The sequence below is a fragment of the Heteronotia binoei genome, chromosome 1 (genome assembly GCF_032191835.1).
Source record: "Heteronotia binoei isolate CCM8104 ecotype False Entrance Well chromosome 1, APGP_CSIRO_Hbin_v1, whole genome shotgun sequence".
Taxonomy (NCBI): domain Eukaryota; kingdom Metazoa; phylum Chordata; class Lepidosauria; order Squamata; family Gekkonidae; genus Heteronotia; species Heteronotia binoei.
This window is the reverse complement of record NC_083223.1, coordinates 280,536,675-280,555,975: the sequence shown is the minus strand read 5'-3', so window position 1 is coordinate 280,555,975 and position 19,301 is coordinate 280,536,675. Positions and strand designations below refer to the sequence as shown.

General features: G+C 48.5%; 1 protein-coding gene across 1 annotated transcript in view; it reads left to right on the top strand.

Moving 5' to 3' along the window:
* The first annotated feature begins 10,767 nt into the window (after nt 1-10,767).
* Nucleotides 10,768-19,301, top strand: part of LOC132586796 (zinc finger protein 135-like) — a 34,229-nt gene continuing 25,695 nt past the window's right edge. Inside the window, exons 1-5 of the mRNA XM_060258945.1 lie at nt 10,768-10,872; nt 13,029-13,532; nt 14,627-14,741; nt 15,679-15,734; nt 15,904-16,030. Of these exons, the coding sequence (XP_060114928.1) occupies nt 13,107-13,532; nt 14,627-14,741; nt 15,679-15,734; nt 15,904-16,030 (724 nt within the window). The 5' untranslated portion in view covers nt 10,768-10,872; nt 13,029-13,106. The remainder of the gene's footprint in view (nt 10,873-13,028; nt 13,533-14,626; nt 14,742-15,678; nt 15,735-15,903; nt 16,031-19,301) is intronic.

Here is a 19,301-nt window from a genome sequence, read left to right as displayed (position 1 = left end):
TCAGACTGTTCTTCTGCTGGAAGATAGTGTTGGTGATGGTGAGCTGGTGCTCCATGCAGAATTCTAGCAGGAGGCGCCCGTTGTCATTGCAGTTGCCAATGCCGTGTTTGCCAAGTACTCCTTTCCAGGCTTCCGAGTCTTTACCTACTCTGGCATTGAAGTCGCCAAGGATGATCACCTTGTCCTCTGTAGGGGTCTTCCGTATGAGGTTGCGTAGATCAGCATAGAACTTGTTCTTTTCTGCAGGATCTGCTTGAAGGGTTGGGGCATACACACTGAAGAGTGTTGCATGCTGCTTGTTTTGAAGTGGGAGGCGCATGGACATGATGCGATCTGAGTGACCTGTTGGCAGGTTTTCGAGTTTGGAGGCAATGGAGTTCCTGACCATGAAGCCAACGCCAGAAAGGCGGCTCTCAGCCTTTGACTTACCCGACCAGTAGAGGGTATAGCCAGCACCGTGTTCTTGAAGACTACCTTCCTCAGGGAAACGGACCTCACTGAGAGCTGCTATGTCGATATTCAACCTGAGAAGTTCGTGGGCAACTAGAGCAGAGCGTCGTTCAGGGCGACCACTGTCTACTGTGTCAAGCATGGTTCTGATGTTCCAACACGCAAGCTTTAGTCTTTGCACACTTTGTGAGGCAGGTGCATGCCTTTTCTTTGTTGTTATTTTTTGACCGCAAGTAAGGATGCCCGTTGACCGCGGCTAGCCAACTGGGGTGGAGGAGACGAGCTTTGTTTAGGCCACCTTTTCTAGGCCCCTCTTCGTGCGGAGCAAGCAGTGCTGTCCCTAGATAAGGCTGCTTGGTCGTTCAGGGTGCTGCCGAAAAATGCTTTCGTCTCCGGGTTAGCATCAGGCGACCAATACCCTGAACCGCCTACATGCAGGATCGGGACTGCGGCTTCCAGTGGCACCTTCCATCTGCCGTTTCGCCCCTTGCCCATCGCTGCAGGACTTGATGCGTTGTGGGTTGTGTATGTGGATATGCCCTTCAGGCCTGCGCAGAGGAATTTTTTAGGTGAAGCGCAGTGTGCGCGGTACTGGCTCCACCCTTTCACCTGGGGGTCATCTGCCATGGCCCAGTAAGCCGGGACGCCGGCAGCGAGTCCTCCAGGTGGTAGGTGTTACATTAACGAGCTCTATCTGCCCGGGTTTGATGTTAGAGTTTTCCTTCTCTTAGGCTGGCGAGGTTGGTGGGCCCAGCCTGCCCATCCGGTTATACCGCCAGACAATTCGGTCGCACCATGACGTAGCAAACTCTGTGAAAAACGGGGGGGACCAGCGAGAAGGTGTTGCTACGGATGCAGTAATGCAGGAGAGGCCATTGCAGTGACCATCTGCCAGGCATAGCCAGACAGTGACCACGCGGCGTTCACTACACCGGGAGAGGAGAGTCTATGTATTGCGCATACACTTTCCCTGGGGGGGGTAGGATACCCAGAGGGAGCCCACCCACCCCCGCACCCCCCCACATTATCTACTAAAAGAAAACCCACATTATCTACTAAAGGAAAAAATGTTTGACAGAAATTTGGTGACCGAATACCAAATGTTCAAGGCTGTGCTCAACTTTCTGGGGCTTCTCTTTTATTGGATTTTTTCCCACAGGATAATTTGTTAACTGCCATTTTGTGGGGCCATTCTGTGGAGTATCTGTTTGGCATGCAGAAGGTCCCAGGTTCCATCCCCAGCATCTCCAGTTCAAAGGACCAGGCAGGAGGTGATGGGAAAGGCCTCAGTTTGAGACCCTGGAGAGCCATGGAGAGGGGCCATAGCTCAGTGGCAAAGCCTCTGCTTGGCATGCAGAAGGTCCCAGATTCCATCCCCGGCATCTCCAGTTGAAAAGACCAGGCAGGAGGTGATGGGAAAGGCCTCACTCTGAGACCCTGGAGAGCTATGGAGAGGGGCCATAGCTCAGTGGCAGAACCTTCTTGGCATGCGGAAGGCCACAGGTTCCATCCCCGGCATCTCCAGTTAAAAGGACCAGGCAGGAGGTGATGGGAAAGACCTCAGCCTGAGACCCTGGAGAGCCATAGCTCAGTGGCAGAGCCTCTGCTTGGCATGCAAAAGGTCCCAGGTTCCATCCCCGGCATCTCCAGTTGAATGGGCTAGGCAGGAGGTGATAGGAAAGACCTCAGCCTGAGACCCTGCATAGCTTTGGGGAGGAGCTGTGGCTCAGTGACAGAGCATCTGCTTGGCATGCAGAAGGTCCCAGGTTCCATCCCCGGCATCTCCAGTTAAAAGGACCAGGCAGGAGGTGATCTAATCTAAATGAAGGGCAGTTTCTAATCTAAATGAAGTTCATAAAATGAAGTGTGTAAGAATACATCAATCCAAAACATTTAAAATATCAGTTTAGGGCAGTTTTAATCAATTGCAGTCCTGTAGTCGTGTTCTGTTACCTCTTAAAGGCCGAAGGTGTGGGGTTCAAACACCTTCCTGGGGAGCTTGTAGAATTGTGGAGCTGCCACTGAAAAGGCCGTGTCGTATGTACCCCCCAAACGGGCAAGGAAGAAGGGAAAGATGGGAACCACTGCTGGAAACTATTGCCGTGGGATGCCGATAACCTCTCAAGTTTCCTAGATCTATCAGCGACGAAAGGTGTCTTGGTGCAGAGTTAGAGTCCCATCTTTTTAAATCTGGGAGACTTGGAGCAGAATGGGCTTTCTCTGGCTGGCAGGCCCTGTTCCCCCCTGCGCTCTTGGTTCTCAACACCTGCCTCTCCATTCAATCGCAGCTGCCACAGCCTGACTTTTGTAGGGATCGCCGCCAGGAGGGTCAGGACTCCAAACTTCTCTTCCACGGCCTGAGGCCTTGTCTCTGTGGCTGCTGCAGCCCAGCCCCTAGTTGCCATAGGGACAGCTTTCTGCCTTTTGCCCCCCTGGGGGAGGAGCCAGTGGCCGGCAGACTGCCCTCCCCTTCCTCCCGGTCTCTCTCTCTCTCTCTCTCTCTCGGCTTGGCTTCGCGAACGAAGATTTAAGAAGGGTGCAATAGTCCACGTCTGCTGCAGGCTCGCTGGTGGCTGACAAGACCAATGTCCTCCCGGTGCTGCTTTTGGAATAGCATCTCCCAGACGACGGAGGTCCATGTGGCACAGAGAACCACTACCAGGATCCAAAGTTAGAAAGCGGTTATTTTAAAACAAATGTTCACCAGCACCAGACTGAGCAAAGGATTGTAAAGAAAAGGGTAAAATGCAAACCCTCCTTCTATACGTGCCCTAGCTGGGGTTGCCAATTCCCAGGGGATCCCCTGGTTTGAGCCCCCCCCCCTTTCAGGGTTTTCAGAAAGCAGGGGAGGGGGGTGAATGTCCAATCAACACTCCATTATACTCTAGGGAGATTGGTCCAGATAGGATATAATGGCCTTAGACTGTGACAGAAAAGCTATCCAATGCAGGGAGTTTTGACTCTGGGAAGCTAACGTAGAGGGGCTGAAAAAGAAGGAAGGAGTCAGCTTTACCAGGAAAAGGACAGGAATCACACCGTGGATGCCATTGAGAGTCAAACTAGGCCTCACAGGTGACACAAGCCAGGACTCAGGCGTCCAACCAACGGGACTCTTTGCCAGACACATGGAAGGTGGAAGGCACCTAGAAAGGGCTCAGGTCTGTTCCTTTCAATTCCCGATCGCTGAAGGGAGCAGGACGCCTACTGGTTTTGGTGGCCAGTGGAAATGGACATGGATCCAGAGGAAGGTGCTAAGCGGACCCCTTGACATTGCCAGCGGTGAAAACAGAATGACGAAGACACTCTACCTCATCAGAGTTCTCCAGAGCCAAAGAAAGTGCATTTAGGGTAAGTGCCACCTGTCCCAAGTGTGACAATGAGTCAGATTAGACGCCCACATCTGATTCCTGCCACCAGAAGGATGCAGCCTGGCTCTTGGAGAGAGTAAGAGGAAGAGGGATCGTTCCCTTCCTAGAAAAGATAAATTCCTCTCCTGGCTGGTCTCCTATCCCCTTTTTGTCCAGTTGCCATGAAAGAGGGGAGGAAGCTGGATTGGTCCAGTCATCCACACACTGAAATCCAACAGAACTGAAAACTTCCAACTTTGCCCACTGGGATTTCAGGTGGATCTTTACGGCATTGGGGAGGGCAGAAGTGCCCCAGAGATTGGGGAGGGGGTCCTGATGAAATTCAAATGCTTGTTCCATTTGCCAAATTGCCCTCGAAAGATGTGGGGGGATTTAGTTAGGTGGCTAAAGACGGCGAATGCACAAGGTCAATACCCTGTGTATGTAGGATATAAGGGCCTTAGACCGTGACAGAAAAGCTGTCCAATGCAGGGAGTTTTGACTCTGGGAAGCTCCTACCCCCAACCCCTTGCTGGTCTCTGAGATGCCACCAGACTCTAATCTAGAGAAATATACCAGGTGACTGATAGAAATATAGAAGCACTTGGAGGGGCTTGAAAAGAAGGAAGGAGTCAGCTTTACCAGGAAAAGGACAGGAATTGCTCCGTGGATGCCAGCTAGAGTCAAACTAGACTCATGGGTGACACAAGCCAGGACTCGGGCGCCCAACCATGCAACGGTCACCTTGAGGCTGGACTACTGTAATGCCCTCTACATGGGGCTGCCCTTGTGCCGAACCCAGAAGCTACAGCTAGTGCAGAATGCAGCCGCCCGGCTGTTATTGGGGCTCCCCAGGTGGGAGCACGTTCAGCCGGGACTGCGGGAACTGCACTGGCTGCCAATAGTATACCGCAGGGGTGGCCAACGGTAGCTCTCCAGATGTTTTTTGCCTACAACTCCCATCAGCCCCAGCCAGCATGGCCAATGGCTGCGGCTGATGGGAGTTGTAGGCAAAAAACATCTGGAGAGCTAACATTGGCCAACCCTTGTTAACAGATAAAGTATACAGGGTTCTACCCCTGTTGTCAGACTTTGGAACTTCAAATGAAAATGAACCGTTTTGTTTCAAAATTAATCCATTTATTTGAGAACTAGTGGTCTGGGATAGTAGATTGTTTGATACATTCCAAGGCTGTGCCTGGTATTTTGTAGACTATATGAAAGCAAAACAATAAAACCATTCTCACACCTCGAGAGACAGTTGCCTGTTCCCATACTCTCTTATCTCTTTCCCAAGGAAGGAATCCCGCTGGTTACCTTGGGGCATACCAGCTTCAAAGGCTCAAGGCGTTTGTTGGTGCCAAGTGAGGAATTCCTCCCTTGCGGTTAGCAGCTGTCCTTTTCTATTTGAACTGCAGTTTTTTATTCTCAGGGTTAGTAACAGCATACAAAATGGCGTTAGTTAGGGTAAGGGAACATATCTATCTATGGTATGATTAAGTATGAGTTACAATGTCTGACACCTATATAAAAAAAGGGGATCTTTATTCAGATACTCTGGGAAGAACACCCCTCAGGGACAAAGACACCAGACTCTCAGGTTCTGACAGATATTGAGAATTTATTTAAACCTTAATTACTGCAGTATTCTGACAAGACCAGGGACATATGTATAATCCCAAGGTTACATGATTACAAAGCTACATGGGCTCATGGGTGTATGGTTACATGACCCATGGGTCCAAGGTTAAATGATTACATCGTTTCTTAGTTACATGGCTATAGTCTTTCGTGTGCTGAGGTTCCTTAGCCTATTACATTTAGTAAAAGCAAAGCCATTGTATAGATAGCAAAAAGCATTTCATTGTCGCCTCTCCTATGGCTTCAGGTGGTTGTCTATGCAGAAGGGAAGATCTTGCCTCACTAACCTGTTACATTTCTTTGAGGGGGTGAACAAACATGTGGACAAAGGAGTCCCGATAGATGTTGTTTACCTTGACTTCCAGAAAGCTTTTGATAAAGTTCCTCATCAAAGGCTCCTTAGAAAGCTTGAGAGTCATGGAGTAAAAGGACAGGTCCTCTTGTGGATCAGAAACTGGCTGAGTAATAGGAAGCAGAGAGTGAGTATAAATGGGCAGTCTTCGCAGTGGAGGACGGTAAGCAGTGGGGTGCCGCAGGGCTCGGTACTGGGTCCCATGCTTTTTAACTTGTTCATAAATGATTTAGAGTTGGGAGTGAGCAGTGAAGTGGCCAAGTTTGCGGATGACACTAAATTGTTCAGGGTGGTGAGAACCAGAGAGGATTGTGAGGAACTCCAAAGGGATCTGTTGAGGCTGGGTGAGTGGGCGTCAACGTGGCAGATGCGGTTTAGTGTGGCCAAGTGCAAAGTAATGCACATTGGGGCCAAGAATCCCACCTGCAAATACAAGTTGATGGGGTGTGAACTGGCAGAGACTGACCAAGAGAGAGATCTTGGGGTCGTGGTAGATAACTCACTGAAAATGTCAAGACAGTGTGCGTTTGCAATAAAAAAGGCCAACGCCATGCTGGGATTATTAGGAAGGGAATTGATAACAAATCAGCCAGTATCATAATGCCCCTCTATAAATCGATGGTGCGGTCTCATTTGGAGTACTGTGTGCAGTTCTGGTCGCCACACCTCAAAAAGGATATTATAGCATTGGAGAAAGTCCAGAAAAGGGCAACTAGAATGATTAAAGGGTTGGAACACTTTCCCTATGAGGAAAAGTTGAAACGCTTGGGACTCTTTAGCTTGGAGAAACGTCGATTGTGGGGTGACATGATAGAGGTTTACAAGATAATGCATGAAATGGAGAAAGTAGAGAAAGAAGTACTTTTCTCCCTTTCTCACAATACAAAAACTCGTGGGCATTCGATGAAATTGCTGAGCAGACAGGTTAAAACGGATAAAAGGAAGTACTTCTTCACCCAAAGGGTGATTAACATATGGAATTCACTGCCACAGGAGGTGGTGGCGGCCACAAGCATAGCCACCTTCAAGAGGGGTTTAGATAAAAATATGGAGCAGAGGTCCATCAGTGCCTATTAGCCACAGTGTGTGTGTATATATATATAAAAAAATTGCCACTGTGTGACACAGAGTGTTGGACTGGATGGGCCATTGGCCTGATCTAACATGGCTTCTCTTATGGTCTTAAGTGTGGAGGGGTCTTACTTCCCAGGAGGCTTCCCTTAAACTCACTGTTAATTAGCTAACTGACCAACCCCTTTGATCTCCTCCTAAGTTATACCTTTCTCCACAATGTCTACCCCTTCCTTCTTTCCAATCAAAAACCAGAAAGCCAGATTCTGTCATCTTTTGGCTGGAAAGCCCCAAAAAACCCGTTACATTAAGAAAACCACCTATTGTTGCCAAATACTTCTGCTAATTAGTACCAGATAGGCCACTGAACCCCAAAGGGAAAAATCCCCATCTGTGACCAAAGACTTTATCACGAAAGCTTGGGAACCCTATCTCACCCATCCTGATCAATACCTTAATACCTATAATAAAGCATACAATCACATTAACATATATGAGACCAGAAATATTGCCCATATGTAAATATATATATATATATATAGAAAATGGAAAGGCTATGTATGTGTGTATATGGAGAGAGCTATATAAAGCCCACAAAGATTCTGTATAGCCACTATACTTGCCCTGCATTATTTTCTAACCATTAGATCCACTATAGTTCCCTAGCCTACTAGGAAAGTCTAACAATTCCATTAAAAAAAATTCTCTTCTCTGTGTCCATGCCTGAATTCCTGACAGGCTCTCCTCTTTTGGCAATCTCTCTCTCATTCCCCCTCCTTTCTGCATTTCACTACGGTATTGGGATAATTGTTATAGGAACCCCCTATAGGAGATCATTTCGGCCACCTATCAATCTCATCTCTTCCCAATAGGGTATAGAACATCCATAATATTATTCTATAGAATTCAGGCTGTTTAACAATATTTCTCCACGCCGGACGCATTGGAGCTCCATACAAGGGCATTGTCAAAGTCCTCTTCCGCAATGAGATTAATAGACTTGTTTTCCCAGATCCTCATTAGTACTCCATGTGTTGAGGACACCATTATCAAAGTTTACTTTATCATCTTCAGATGTTTTGGGAACAAACTTGTTTACAGCATTTTTGTGCAACTATGCAGTCACATAACAAGATGTTGACTCCACACATACTTTTACCGATAAGTTTATCTGGCCAGCCGCTAATTAGTACCAAATGTGTTTTCCCAAATAAGTTCATCCGTCGACCAACCGTCCCTTTTTATTAGAGAAATACGGGCCCTTCAATAAGAACAGTCATATAGAAACATCATATATATAAAAATCCAACACATCTCTCATCCAGTTCACAAGCAATACTCCCTCTATGCCAGGGGTGTCAAACATGCGGCACGGGGGCCGAATCAGGCCCTAGGAGGGCTCCTATCAGGCCCCCAAGCAACTGGCTGTCTTCTGTTTCCTTCTCCCTCTGTCTTTCTCCCTTCTGCATCACAGCTTGCTTTGCATGGCTTGCTCAATCGTACAGGAGCTTCAGAGCAAAACCTCTATTTTCTCCATATTTTCCTAGGAGGAAAGGCTGAGGGACTTGGGAAGCTTCAGGGGGGACAGGATGGCTCTCTTGAAGTCTCTGAAGGGCTGTCCCCTAGAGGAGGGCAGGGAGCTGTTTTTCCTGGCAGCGGAGAAGAGGACTCATAATCATGGGTTTAAATTAAGGATGGGAAGGTACAGAGCTGGATATTAGGAACAAGTTTTTTTACAGGAAGAGTTGTTCAGTGGTGGAATCAGCTCCCAAGGGAGGCGGTGCGTTCCCCCTCGCTGGCAATCTTCAAGCAGCGGCTGGACAAACACAGGTCAGCGATGCTCTAGGCCAGGGGTGGCCAAACCGGCTTAACATAAGAGCCAAACTGAATAAACATCAGATGTTTGAGAGCCCCAAGGAAGGAAGGAAGGCCAACAGATAGGGGGAGGGGGGAAAGAAAGCAACTTTCATTTTAAAAGCACTGTCCAAGCTGCCAGCTGGCTTGTCTTGGAGAAGTGATTTCTATAGACAAATGCCTTCTCCGAGCCAGTCAATGATGGGGTCTTCAAGAGCCACACGATGTGTGTGAAAGAGCCGCAAGGGGGCTCCTGAGCCACAGTTTGGCCTTCCCTGCTCTAGGTTGACCCTGCATTGAGTAGGGGGTTGGACTAGATTGGCTCTGCAGCCACTTCTATGATTCTGTAAACTTAAGGAGATCGTCCAAACCTGTTTTAACAGATAAACAGGAGTAACAAGCTAGGTTACCCTGAATAAAACTCTGTTGCCACTGGACTCAAAGTCTGTTCTGCTAGGAAGCGTATAGCAGTTAACAATCGGGCATTTGGGAGGTCTGCAGACTGTAAAGCTGAATTATTCCAGATGGCTTTTTCTATGCAGGCAATAGAGTCACACTCTAATAAATGATTCACAAGGTAAACTTGGGAAAATTATTAGGGACTGTGTTCTGTCCTACCATGCATAGCAGGGGTGGCCAAACTTGCTTAATGTAAGAGCCACATAGAATAAATGTAAGATGTTTGAGAGCTGCAAGACATGAATATCAGAACTCAGGAAATATCTGGGGACTTTGGGGGTGGAGCCAGGAGCAAGGGTGTGGCCAGCACAACTGAACTCCAAAGGAAGATCTGGCCCTCACGTTTCAAGGGACCGTGTTCCTTTTAAATGCCTCCCCTCCGTTTAGAATTATGAAGGAGAGGGGCACCTTCTTTGGGAGCTCACGGAATTGGACCCCCACGGAATTGGCCCCCCTGGTCCAATCTTTTTGAAACTTGGAGGGAGGGGGGCTTTTGAGGAAATGCAGCTATGCTGAAAATCTGGTGCCTCTACTTCAAAAAACAGGACCCCTCCCCAAACCCCAGATGGATTCTCCTTTATACCCTATGGGAATCAGTCTCCATAGAGAATAATGGAGTGCCCCCCCCCCCCCCCGCTTTCTGCTAACCCTGAAGGAGGGGAGGGCCTCCAAACCAGGGAATCTCCTGCCCCCAACTGGAGATTTAGACAACCCGAAAGGTGAAAGATTCAGTGAGGCCTACAACCCTCCAGAAGGCCTCTGAGGCCTGGTATAAAGTTTGCAAGAGGCCTGCGTTTCCCAGGCAACCTCTATGCCCTGTGATTGGACTGGGGTGAGAGTGGAGGAAAAGGAAAGCCCAATCACCATCCTGGGGGCGGGGCCATGTGAGAGAGCATATAAGGCCCTGTTGCAGGGGGGGAAGGACTTCAGTCTTCTCAGAGGAGCTGAGTGAGGGGGAGAAGGGCTGCTGCCAGCCGAAGAGAAACACCCTGTCCCATCCAATCCAATGCATCCGAGGATGGTGGTGGGCTGAACTTAGGAGCACTCCCCGGGTTAGAGTTGCCAAACCCCAGGCGGGGGCAGGGGATCCCCCAGTTTGGAGCCCAACCCACCCCCCTTCAGGCTCATCAGAAAGTGGGGGGGGGGGAGGGAAATGTCTGCTGCTCCATTATTCCCTATGGAGACCGATTCATAGAATCCTAGAGTTGGAAGGGACCTCCAGGGTCATCTAGTCCAACCCCCTGCACAATGCAGGAAACACACAAACACCTCCCCCTAAATTCACAGGATCTTCATTGCTGTCAGGTGGCCATCTAGCCTCTGTTGAAAAACCTCCAAGGAAGGAGAGCCCACCACCTCCCAAGGAAGCCTGTGGAGTCCAAAGTGGGAAGGGAAAAGAAGGGATTCTATCCCAAGGCTAGTCCCAGGAGCAGAGGGAGCCTGGCGGATTCCTCCTTGAAACATGCTGCTTCCTGCTCTCCCAATCACCAGACAGCGGCTCCTTACGATGACGACACCAGGGGGCGCTCCACTCCCAACCAATCAGCAGCCAGCTCTGCGGGATGACGACAGCAGGGGGGGACGCCGAGCACTGTTGGCTGCTGGGAAAGCGAGGCAGGCAGGCGCAGGCAGCGGTGAATCGGAGGTAAGGGCTGCGGGGCGCGGCTGAGCAGAGCTGATGTGTGGGGCTTCCTTCAGGTAGGCGGGCAAGGCTTTGTGTGGCTGCCCTGCGGCCAGGTGGCGCCCCAGGCAGCCGCCTACTTGGAATCAGAATCCTAGAGTTGGAAGGGACTTCCGGGGTCATCTAGTCCAACCCCCTGCACAAGGCAGGAGACTCCCAAACACCTCCCCCCAAAATTCATAGGATCTTCATTGCTGTCAGAGGGCCATCCAGCCTCTGCTTAAAAACCTCCAAGGAAGGAGAGCCCCCCACCTCCCAAGGAGGAAGCCTGTGGAAACATAGAATGATAGAATCCTAGAGTTCGAAGGGACCTCCAGAGTCATATAGTCTAACCCCCTGCACAAGGCAGGAGACTCAGAAAGACCTCCCCCACAATTCACAGGGTCCTCACTGCCAAATCATTAATGATTTGGAGTTGGGAGTAAGCAGTGAAGTGCCCAAGTTTGAAGATGACACTAAATTGTTCCGGGTGGTGAGAACCAGAGAGGATTGTAAGAGTTGGGAGTGAGCAGTGAAGTGGCCAAGTTTGCGGATGACACTAAATTGTTCAGGTTGGTGAGAATCAGAGAGGATTGTGAGGAACTCCAAAGGGATCTGTTGAGGATGGGTGAGTGGGCATCAACATGGCAGATGCGGTTCAATGTGGCCAAGTGCAAAGTAATGCACATTGGGGCCACGAATCCCACCTACAAATACAAGTTGATGGGGTGTGAACTGGCAGAGACTGACCAAGAGAGAGATCTTGGGGTCGTGGTAGATAACTCACTGAAAATGTCAAGACAGTGTGCGTTTGCAATAAAAAAGGCCAACCCCATGTTGGAAATTATTAGGAAGGGAATTGAAAACAAATCAGCCAGTATCATAATGCCTCTGTATAAATAGATAGTGCGGTCTCATTTGGAATACTGTGTGCAGTTCTGGTCACCGCACCTCAAAAGAGATATTATAGCATTGGAAAAAGTGCAGAAAAGGGCAACTAGGATTATTACAAGGTTGGAACACTTTCCCTATGAAGAAAGGTTAAAACGCTTGGGGTTCTTTAGCTTGGAGAAACATCGATTGAGGGGTGATATGATAGTTGTTTACAAGATTACACATGGGATAGAGAGGGTAGAGAAAGAAGTACTTTTCTCCCTCTCTCACAATGTGGGCATTCAATGAAATTGCTGAGCAGTAGGTTTAGAACTGATAAAAGGAAGTACTTCTTCACCAAAGCGTGTCTTACACATGGAATTCATTGCCACAGGAGGTGGTGGCGGCTACAAGCATAGGCAGCCTCGAGATTGGATAAACATGGAGCAGAGGTCCATCAGTGGCTATTAGCCAGAGAGTATTGTTGGAACTCTGTGTCTGGGGCAGTGATGCTCTGTATCCTTGGTAATTGTGGTGGAGGGGGCACAGTGGGAGGGCTTCTAGTGTCCTGGTCCCACTGATGGTTCCTGCTTTTTTTGGCTACTGTGTAACACAGAGTGTTGGACTGGATGGGCCATTGGCCTGATCCAACAGGGCTTCTCTTATGTGACACAGAGTGTTGCATTGGAGGGGCCATTGGCCTGATCCAACATGGCTTCTCTTATGTTCTTATGTTGGACTAGATGTGCCACTGGCCTGATCCAACATGGCTTCTCTTATGTTCTTATGAGACACAGAGTGTTGGACTGGATGGGCCATTGGCCTGATCCAACATGGCTTCTCTTATGTTCTTCTAGTAGTGATGAAAGCCATGTGGAGTGGTTTTCAGGCTCCTCAAAATCCAGGATCTAATCAAGTGAATCCCACAGTTCAGAAAGGGACCTCCATTGTTTTTGGAGGTGTTGTTCTTCTTACCTAACACTTTATGTGTATTGAAGTGATACATACAGTGGTTAAGAGGTCACCAGTCCCTGTGGTTGTTTTGGGGTCCAGCTCCCCTTAAGAATTAGCCCCTTGCCAGACTGAACCAATGTAAGGAGTGTCTAAGCTTTTAACTTTCTTAGAGCCAAACAGAGATGGCCAACTTTCCCAAAGAACCATGGAGGTATATCTAAAATCGCTTGGTATGTAATATAGCAAAATGATATGAAACGATATGGTCTGCAAGCCACAGCAAACCCTCTTGAGCTGACCTGCCAAGGTGATTCTCAGATGCTTTCCTCGTGATAACCTTACAGACTCTGTCTCTCCTTCCCTTTAGAAAGAAGTCGGTCTTCATAGCCGAGTCACTCAAGGTACCTTTACCCAGTTAGAGGTGACCCAAGAGCAGGTGAAGGAGATGGAAGAGCAGCACCCAGGAGAACTTGGAGGTGGCACGATATCGAGCAGAGGCCCCCGTTGCACCCAAGTTGGGAGTGGTGCTGCTGAATTACAGGAAAACACTGTGCCAGTTATGTCTTTCCAGGTCATGCCTATCTCAGACGTGCATTGCCAACGCTTCCGGCAGTTCCTCTACCGAGAGGCGGATGGGCCCCGAGAGGTTTGCAGCCAGCTCCATCAACTCAGCAACCACTGGCTGAGGCCAGAGAGGCGCTCCAAAAAGGAAATCCTGGACGTGGTGGTCCTGGAGCAGTTCCTCGCCATCCTGCCCCTGGAAGTGCAACGCTGGGTCAGAGAATGTGGGCCAGAGAGCAGCTGCCAGGCGGTGGCCTTGGCTGAAGGCTTCCTGCTGAGTCAGGCCGAGGAGGAGAGGCCGGCAGAGCAGGTGAGGGGGTTCCCTCCAGGTATGTCCCACTCAAATCACATTCCCTGACCTGATCCTGAAGTTCCCCTGAGAGATATTTGTCCACGTGGTTTCTTCTTTTGAAAGATATAATGCTTACTGGACTCCAGCAAGATATAAATTGTTCTATTTCCCCAAGTGTTAATCCTCTGTATGGGAAATGAACAGCCTCCTTCGGCAGCCTCTTCTGCTAGGGAATTTCTTATCCCCCCGGATATCTCACCAGGTGCGGCTGGAAGGGTGCAGAGTCCAGTGACGGCAAACAACATCAAAAATGGGCTCCTGTGTTAAAACAGTCACAGCTATAGAAAAGACAGGGAAATGCACTCCTCATACAATTCAGTATCATATATCACAGTGAACTTTGTATGTTTTGTAGAACCGTAAATCTGTAGCTATATGCAATTACTCTGTTAATACAAAACGTTCAAGAGCAGCTTGGGCTTGTCAGATGCATAAATTGTAGGTCAAAGTGGCCACTTTTGGAACTGTGGAAGACTTTACCGTTCCGTACGAATTCTCGGTGAGGAGGAAATCTTGAAAATGACCTCACTTCTGGTGGAAACGATCGTTGGGCAAAGGACCCCAGGAGCAAGAGACTTCAGCGTCTTTCTAAGAGTTTCATTGTCTCCCAGAGTTTTTTGTCTCGTTAAATAATTCCTTGAGCACTCTGTTTGAAGGACTTTTGTATTTTAGAATGGACTTGTTTAACGAGATATGGACTGAGTAACCTACTTCTGGAGACTAAAGACTTGAACGTTTTGTATTGATGGAGTCATTGCATATAGTTTCATATTTGTTGTTGTTGTTGTTCGGTCGCAGTCGAGTCCGACTCTTTGCGACCCCATGGACAAAGTCATGCCAGGCCCTCCTGTCTTCTACCATCCTCCGAAGTCTGCTAGTTTCATACTTACTGTTGTATAAAACATATAAAGTCCACTGTGATATAAGGTGTTGAATTGTATGAGGCGTGCATTTTCCTGTATTCTATATAGCTGAGTATGGGAGTGGGGCGGGAAACATTCCTCACTCTCTTCCATTCCATCTCTTTCCGTTCTCCCTGGCTGCTGTTCCAGGTGTGGGGACCATCCGCGGAGAGAGACGCAGCATTCCCCGAGGCGGAAGAAGCTTCCCTGGAGCGAGAGCAGAGGGCGCACACCAAGGAGGGTGCCCAAGATGCCCTCTCCTGTGGTAAGGACCCATTTTCCTGCATGCGGTTGGGGCGCCCTGTGAACGGGATGGGTAGAGAGTTCAGGACAGGAAAAGAATTAAATACTTCTTCACATAACATACAGCACTCAATGCCTACGACCTTTGATTCTTCTTGAAGAGGATTGGACACAATTATAGAGATGGTACATTCCTCCCATTCATTGAAATTCTCATATCTCACCTTCCTTCCGTAAAAGGAAGTCAGGGTGGCTCAAGAAAGAAAAGAAAAGGCAGACAGACCTGGGCAGAGCTATTCCACCTGGTGGGCACAGGGAGCCTCTGCCTCTTGGGGCAGCACTGAGCGCTGTAAGCCAGTTCCTAGGGGCCAGTAATCATGGGGAAATGTGGCTTCTGCGCCCAGGCTTATGGGGCACTGGGCAGGCCCTGCGGGGAATAGGATGCTGAGGTAGGAATGAGAGGCTATGGTCTGGCACCCCAGGAGATTGGGGGGAGGCCTTAGCTTGACGCTGATATTACCCTGGCTTCTCCAGAAATGCTCAAGTGATGTCTGGTTTTTGGCTGAATGTGATGGTGACATGTCATGTGATGTCATTTCCAGTCCCTTTTCCCACCACTAGACCTGACCTGAAGGCCCAGCCAGCAGGAGAACGGGATTCCTGGGCTTTTGGTCTGATCCAGCAGGGATGCTGTGACATTTGAACTCCAGAGTTCATAGGTCACATTTCAAGGCTCACAGAAGCCTGAAATATGTTGGTGGCCTTTGTCACCCCTGAAGCTCATGCGTACTTCTCTTCTGCCTCTCCCAGAATTGAGTAAAAGAATGTGTTGTGTGTACGCAGGGCAATGTTTCAGCCTCCTGGGAAGGAAGTGTGTGAAGAGGGGAGCAAACCAGCCAATGGAATAGGAAGTCACGATGGACACCCTTCCTTGTTTCTTCTTTCTCCTTCCTCCACAGGTAGCGGAGAGATGCTGTTGAGTCCTCATGTGTTTGGGGGTGTGGAAACAGTCCAGGTAGGGGAAATAAACAGGGAACAGCCTTGGGGTGGCTTTTGCTCCTGCAGTTTCTACAAAGCTCCAGGAGAGAGAGGCTGTCCCCAAGTCAAGCCATACATCCTTTACCCTTTAGACCAGTCCCTTCCAGTGTGCAGTCTCTGAGAACTAAATCTGCTTGTTCTTTCAGCGTCCCTTTTCCTTTGAGGAGGTGTCTGTGTGTTTCACTCCAGCAGAATGGGCCCTGCTGGATCCAGGCCAGAGAACTCTCTACAGGGAAGTCATGCGGGAGAACTATTGGAGCGTCATCTCTCTGAGTAAGGAAGATCTTCCACCAGTGCCAAAGTTAGAACTTGAACAGCAGTACATCATTTTGAGGACTTTCCAGCTCCTTGCCCAGTGTTGTGGCCTTTGCCCAAGCCAGAGAAATTGTCCTGGTCAGAGGCCAGAGGCAAAGGTGGGGATTAGAGACTGGTATGTAGTAGCTGCAGTCCGGCAAGCCAGACATGTCCAGGTGCTCACACAAATCCCAGAGCTGGGGGGTGGCTCTGGATCAGCTGTTGGTAGTGAGTGTTGGGCAGCCTGCAGCTCACCAGCCTGTTTGCTGGCTTCTGCAGACTCAGAGCCAGCCATGTGTGGCTTCCTTTCTCCTGAGGAGTCCTCTTTCCTAGGGGACTTTGTGGAAAGCTCAGGCTGGCCCATGACAGAACGCTCGGAAAGATTCTGGGAGGGGCCAGATCCTCATTTCTCTCTCACTAAAATTTACAACACCCCCTCTACTCCCCGCGATGGGATTATAAACATCCCCTTGAACTGAGATCAGGAAATGATCCCGTTAAGAACCCAAGCCTGGGTCCCCCTGGGTTACTAGTCTTTGTACCGGAATAGCACCCAGTTCAGTCGGTTCACAAGGAGAGTGGACACAAGTCAAGCAGGGACTTTTAAAACTTTATAAAGATTTATACAGAATGTAAAAAATCCAAACAGAATCCAAAAAGACCACCACAACTACGTTTAACTTTAAAAGGGGTAAATACACTGAGATGAGGAGGCATGTGAGGAGGAAACTGAAAGGAAAGGTACATATGGTCCAAACCCTTGGGGAAGCTTGGACACTATTTAAAACTATAATCCTAGAATCTCAGATAAAATACATACCACAAGTTAGGAAAGGCACAAACAGGCATAAGGAAAGGCCTGCATGGTTAACAAACAAAGTAATGGGAGCTGTAAAAGGTAAGAAGGACTCCTTTAAGCGGTGGAAAACCAGTCCAAGTGAGATTAGTAAAAGGGAACACAGGCTGTGGCAAATCAAATGCAAGATTGTGATCAGGCAGGCAAAAAGGGACTATGAGGAGCCTATTGCAAAAAACATAAAGACCAACAATAAAAATTTCTTCAAATATATTAGAAGTAGGAAACCAGCCAGGGAGGTAGTGGGGCCCTTGGATGACCATGGGGTAAAAGGATTACTGAAGGAGGATAAAGAAATGGCTGATAAGCTAAATGAATTTTTTGCCTCCATCTTCACTGTGGAAGACGAGAACTTTTTGCCTGCCCCAGAACCACTAATTTTGGAAGGGGTGTTGAAAGACCTGAGTCAGATTGAGGTGACAAAAGAGGAGGTCCTACAACTGATAGACAGATTAAAAACTAATAAGTCACCAGGTCCGGATGGCATACATCCGAGAGTTCTGAAAGAACTCAAAGTTGAACTTGTGGATCTTCTAACAAAAATCTGTAATCTTTCATTGAAATCTGCCTCCGTTCCTAAGGACTGGAAGGTAGCAAATGTCACCCCCATCTTTAAAAAGGGTTCCAGAGGAGATCCGGGAAATTACAGGCCAGTCAGTCTGACTTCAATACTGGGAAAGTTGGTAGAAACCATTATCAAGGACAGAATGAGTAGGCACATTGATGAACACGGGTTATTGAGGAAGACTCAGCATGGGTTCTGCAAGGGAAGATCTTGCCTCACTAACCTGTTACATTTCTTTGAGGGGGTGAATAAACATGTGGACAAAGGAGACCCGATAGATGTTGTTTCAGAAAGCTTTTGATAAAGTTCCTCATCAAAGGCTCCTTAGAAAGCTTGAGAGTCATGGAGTAAAAGGACAGGTCCTCTTGTGGATCAAAAACTGACTGAGTAATAGGAAGCAGAGAGTGAGTATAAATGGGCAGTCTTCGCAGTGGAGGACAGTAAGCAGTGGGGTGCCGCAGGGCTCGGTACTGGGTCCCATGCTCTTTAACTTGTTCATAAATGATTTAGAGTTGGGAGTGAGCAGTGAAGTGGCCAAGTTTGCGGATGACACTTGGGTGGTGAGAACCAGAGAGGATTGTGAGGAACTCCAAAGGGATCTCTTGAGGCTGGGTGAGTGGGCGTCAATGTGGCAGATGCGGTTCAATGTGGCCAAGTGCAAAGTAATGCACATTGGGGCCAAGAATCCCACCTATAAATACAAGTTGATGGGGTGTGAACTGGCAGAGACTGACCAAGAGAGAGATCTTGGGGTCGTGGTAGATAACTCACTGAAAATGTCAAGACAGTGTGCGTTTGCAATAAAAAAGGCCAACGCCATGCTGGGAATTATTAGGAAGGGAATTGAAAACAAATCAGCCAGTATCATAATGCCCCTGTATAAATCGATGGTGCGGTCTCATTTGGAGTACTGTGTGCAGTTCTGGTCGCCGCACCTCAAAAAGGATATTATAGCTTTAGAGAAGGTGCAGAGAAGGGCAACTAGAATGATTAAAGGGCTGGAGCACTTTCCCTATGAAGAAAGGTTGAAACACTTGGGACTCTTTAGCTTGGAGAAACGTCGACTGCGGGGTGACATGATAGAGGTTTACAAGATAATGCATGGGATGGAGAAAGTAGAGAAAGAAGTACTTTTCTCCCTTTCTCACAATACAAGAACTCGTGGGCATTCGATGAAATTGCTGAGCAGACAGGTTAAAACGGATAAAAGGAAGTACTTCTTCACCCAAAGGGTGATTAACATGTGGAATTCACTGCCACAGGAGGTGGTGGCGGCCACAAGTATAGGCACCTTCAAGAGGGGTTTAGATAAAAATATGGAGCACAGGTCCATCAGTGGCTATTAGCCACAGTGTATGTGTGTATATAAAATTTTTTGCCACTGTGTGACACATAGTGTTGGACTTGATGGGCCGTTGGCCTGATCCAACATGGCTTCTCTTATGTTCTTATGTTCAAGTGCACCAGCATGGCATGAGCATAAAGTCTGCATGGCCTCTCTCTGGTCTTATACTTTCCACCCCTCTAGGATCAGGTGGCTCAAATGAGCCAATCAAGGGTCCTCCAAGACGGAATCTTCCAGAGGCTGGTAGCACCATTCCCCTTCCCCCTCCATCCTGATTACACAGCGGGATTAATCTCACAGTTAACCAATAATCAGAGTCTTGAGTCTGGCCTTGAAAGAGATAAGGATGTTACCTGCCGGGAGAGTCAAATCATTAACACCTGCAAGGCAGACCAGGTCGCTTAAGAATCCCGCTACGCCTTGCGGCGAAGTGGGGTGCTTTGCCTCAGAGATCCGTCCCACTTGTTCCAGTTGGGATTATGGG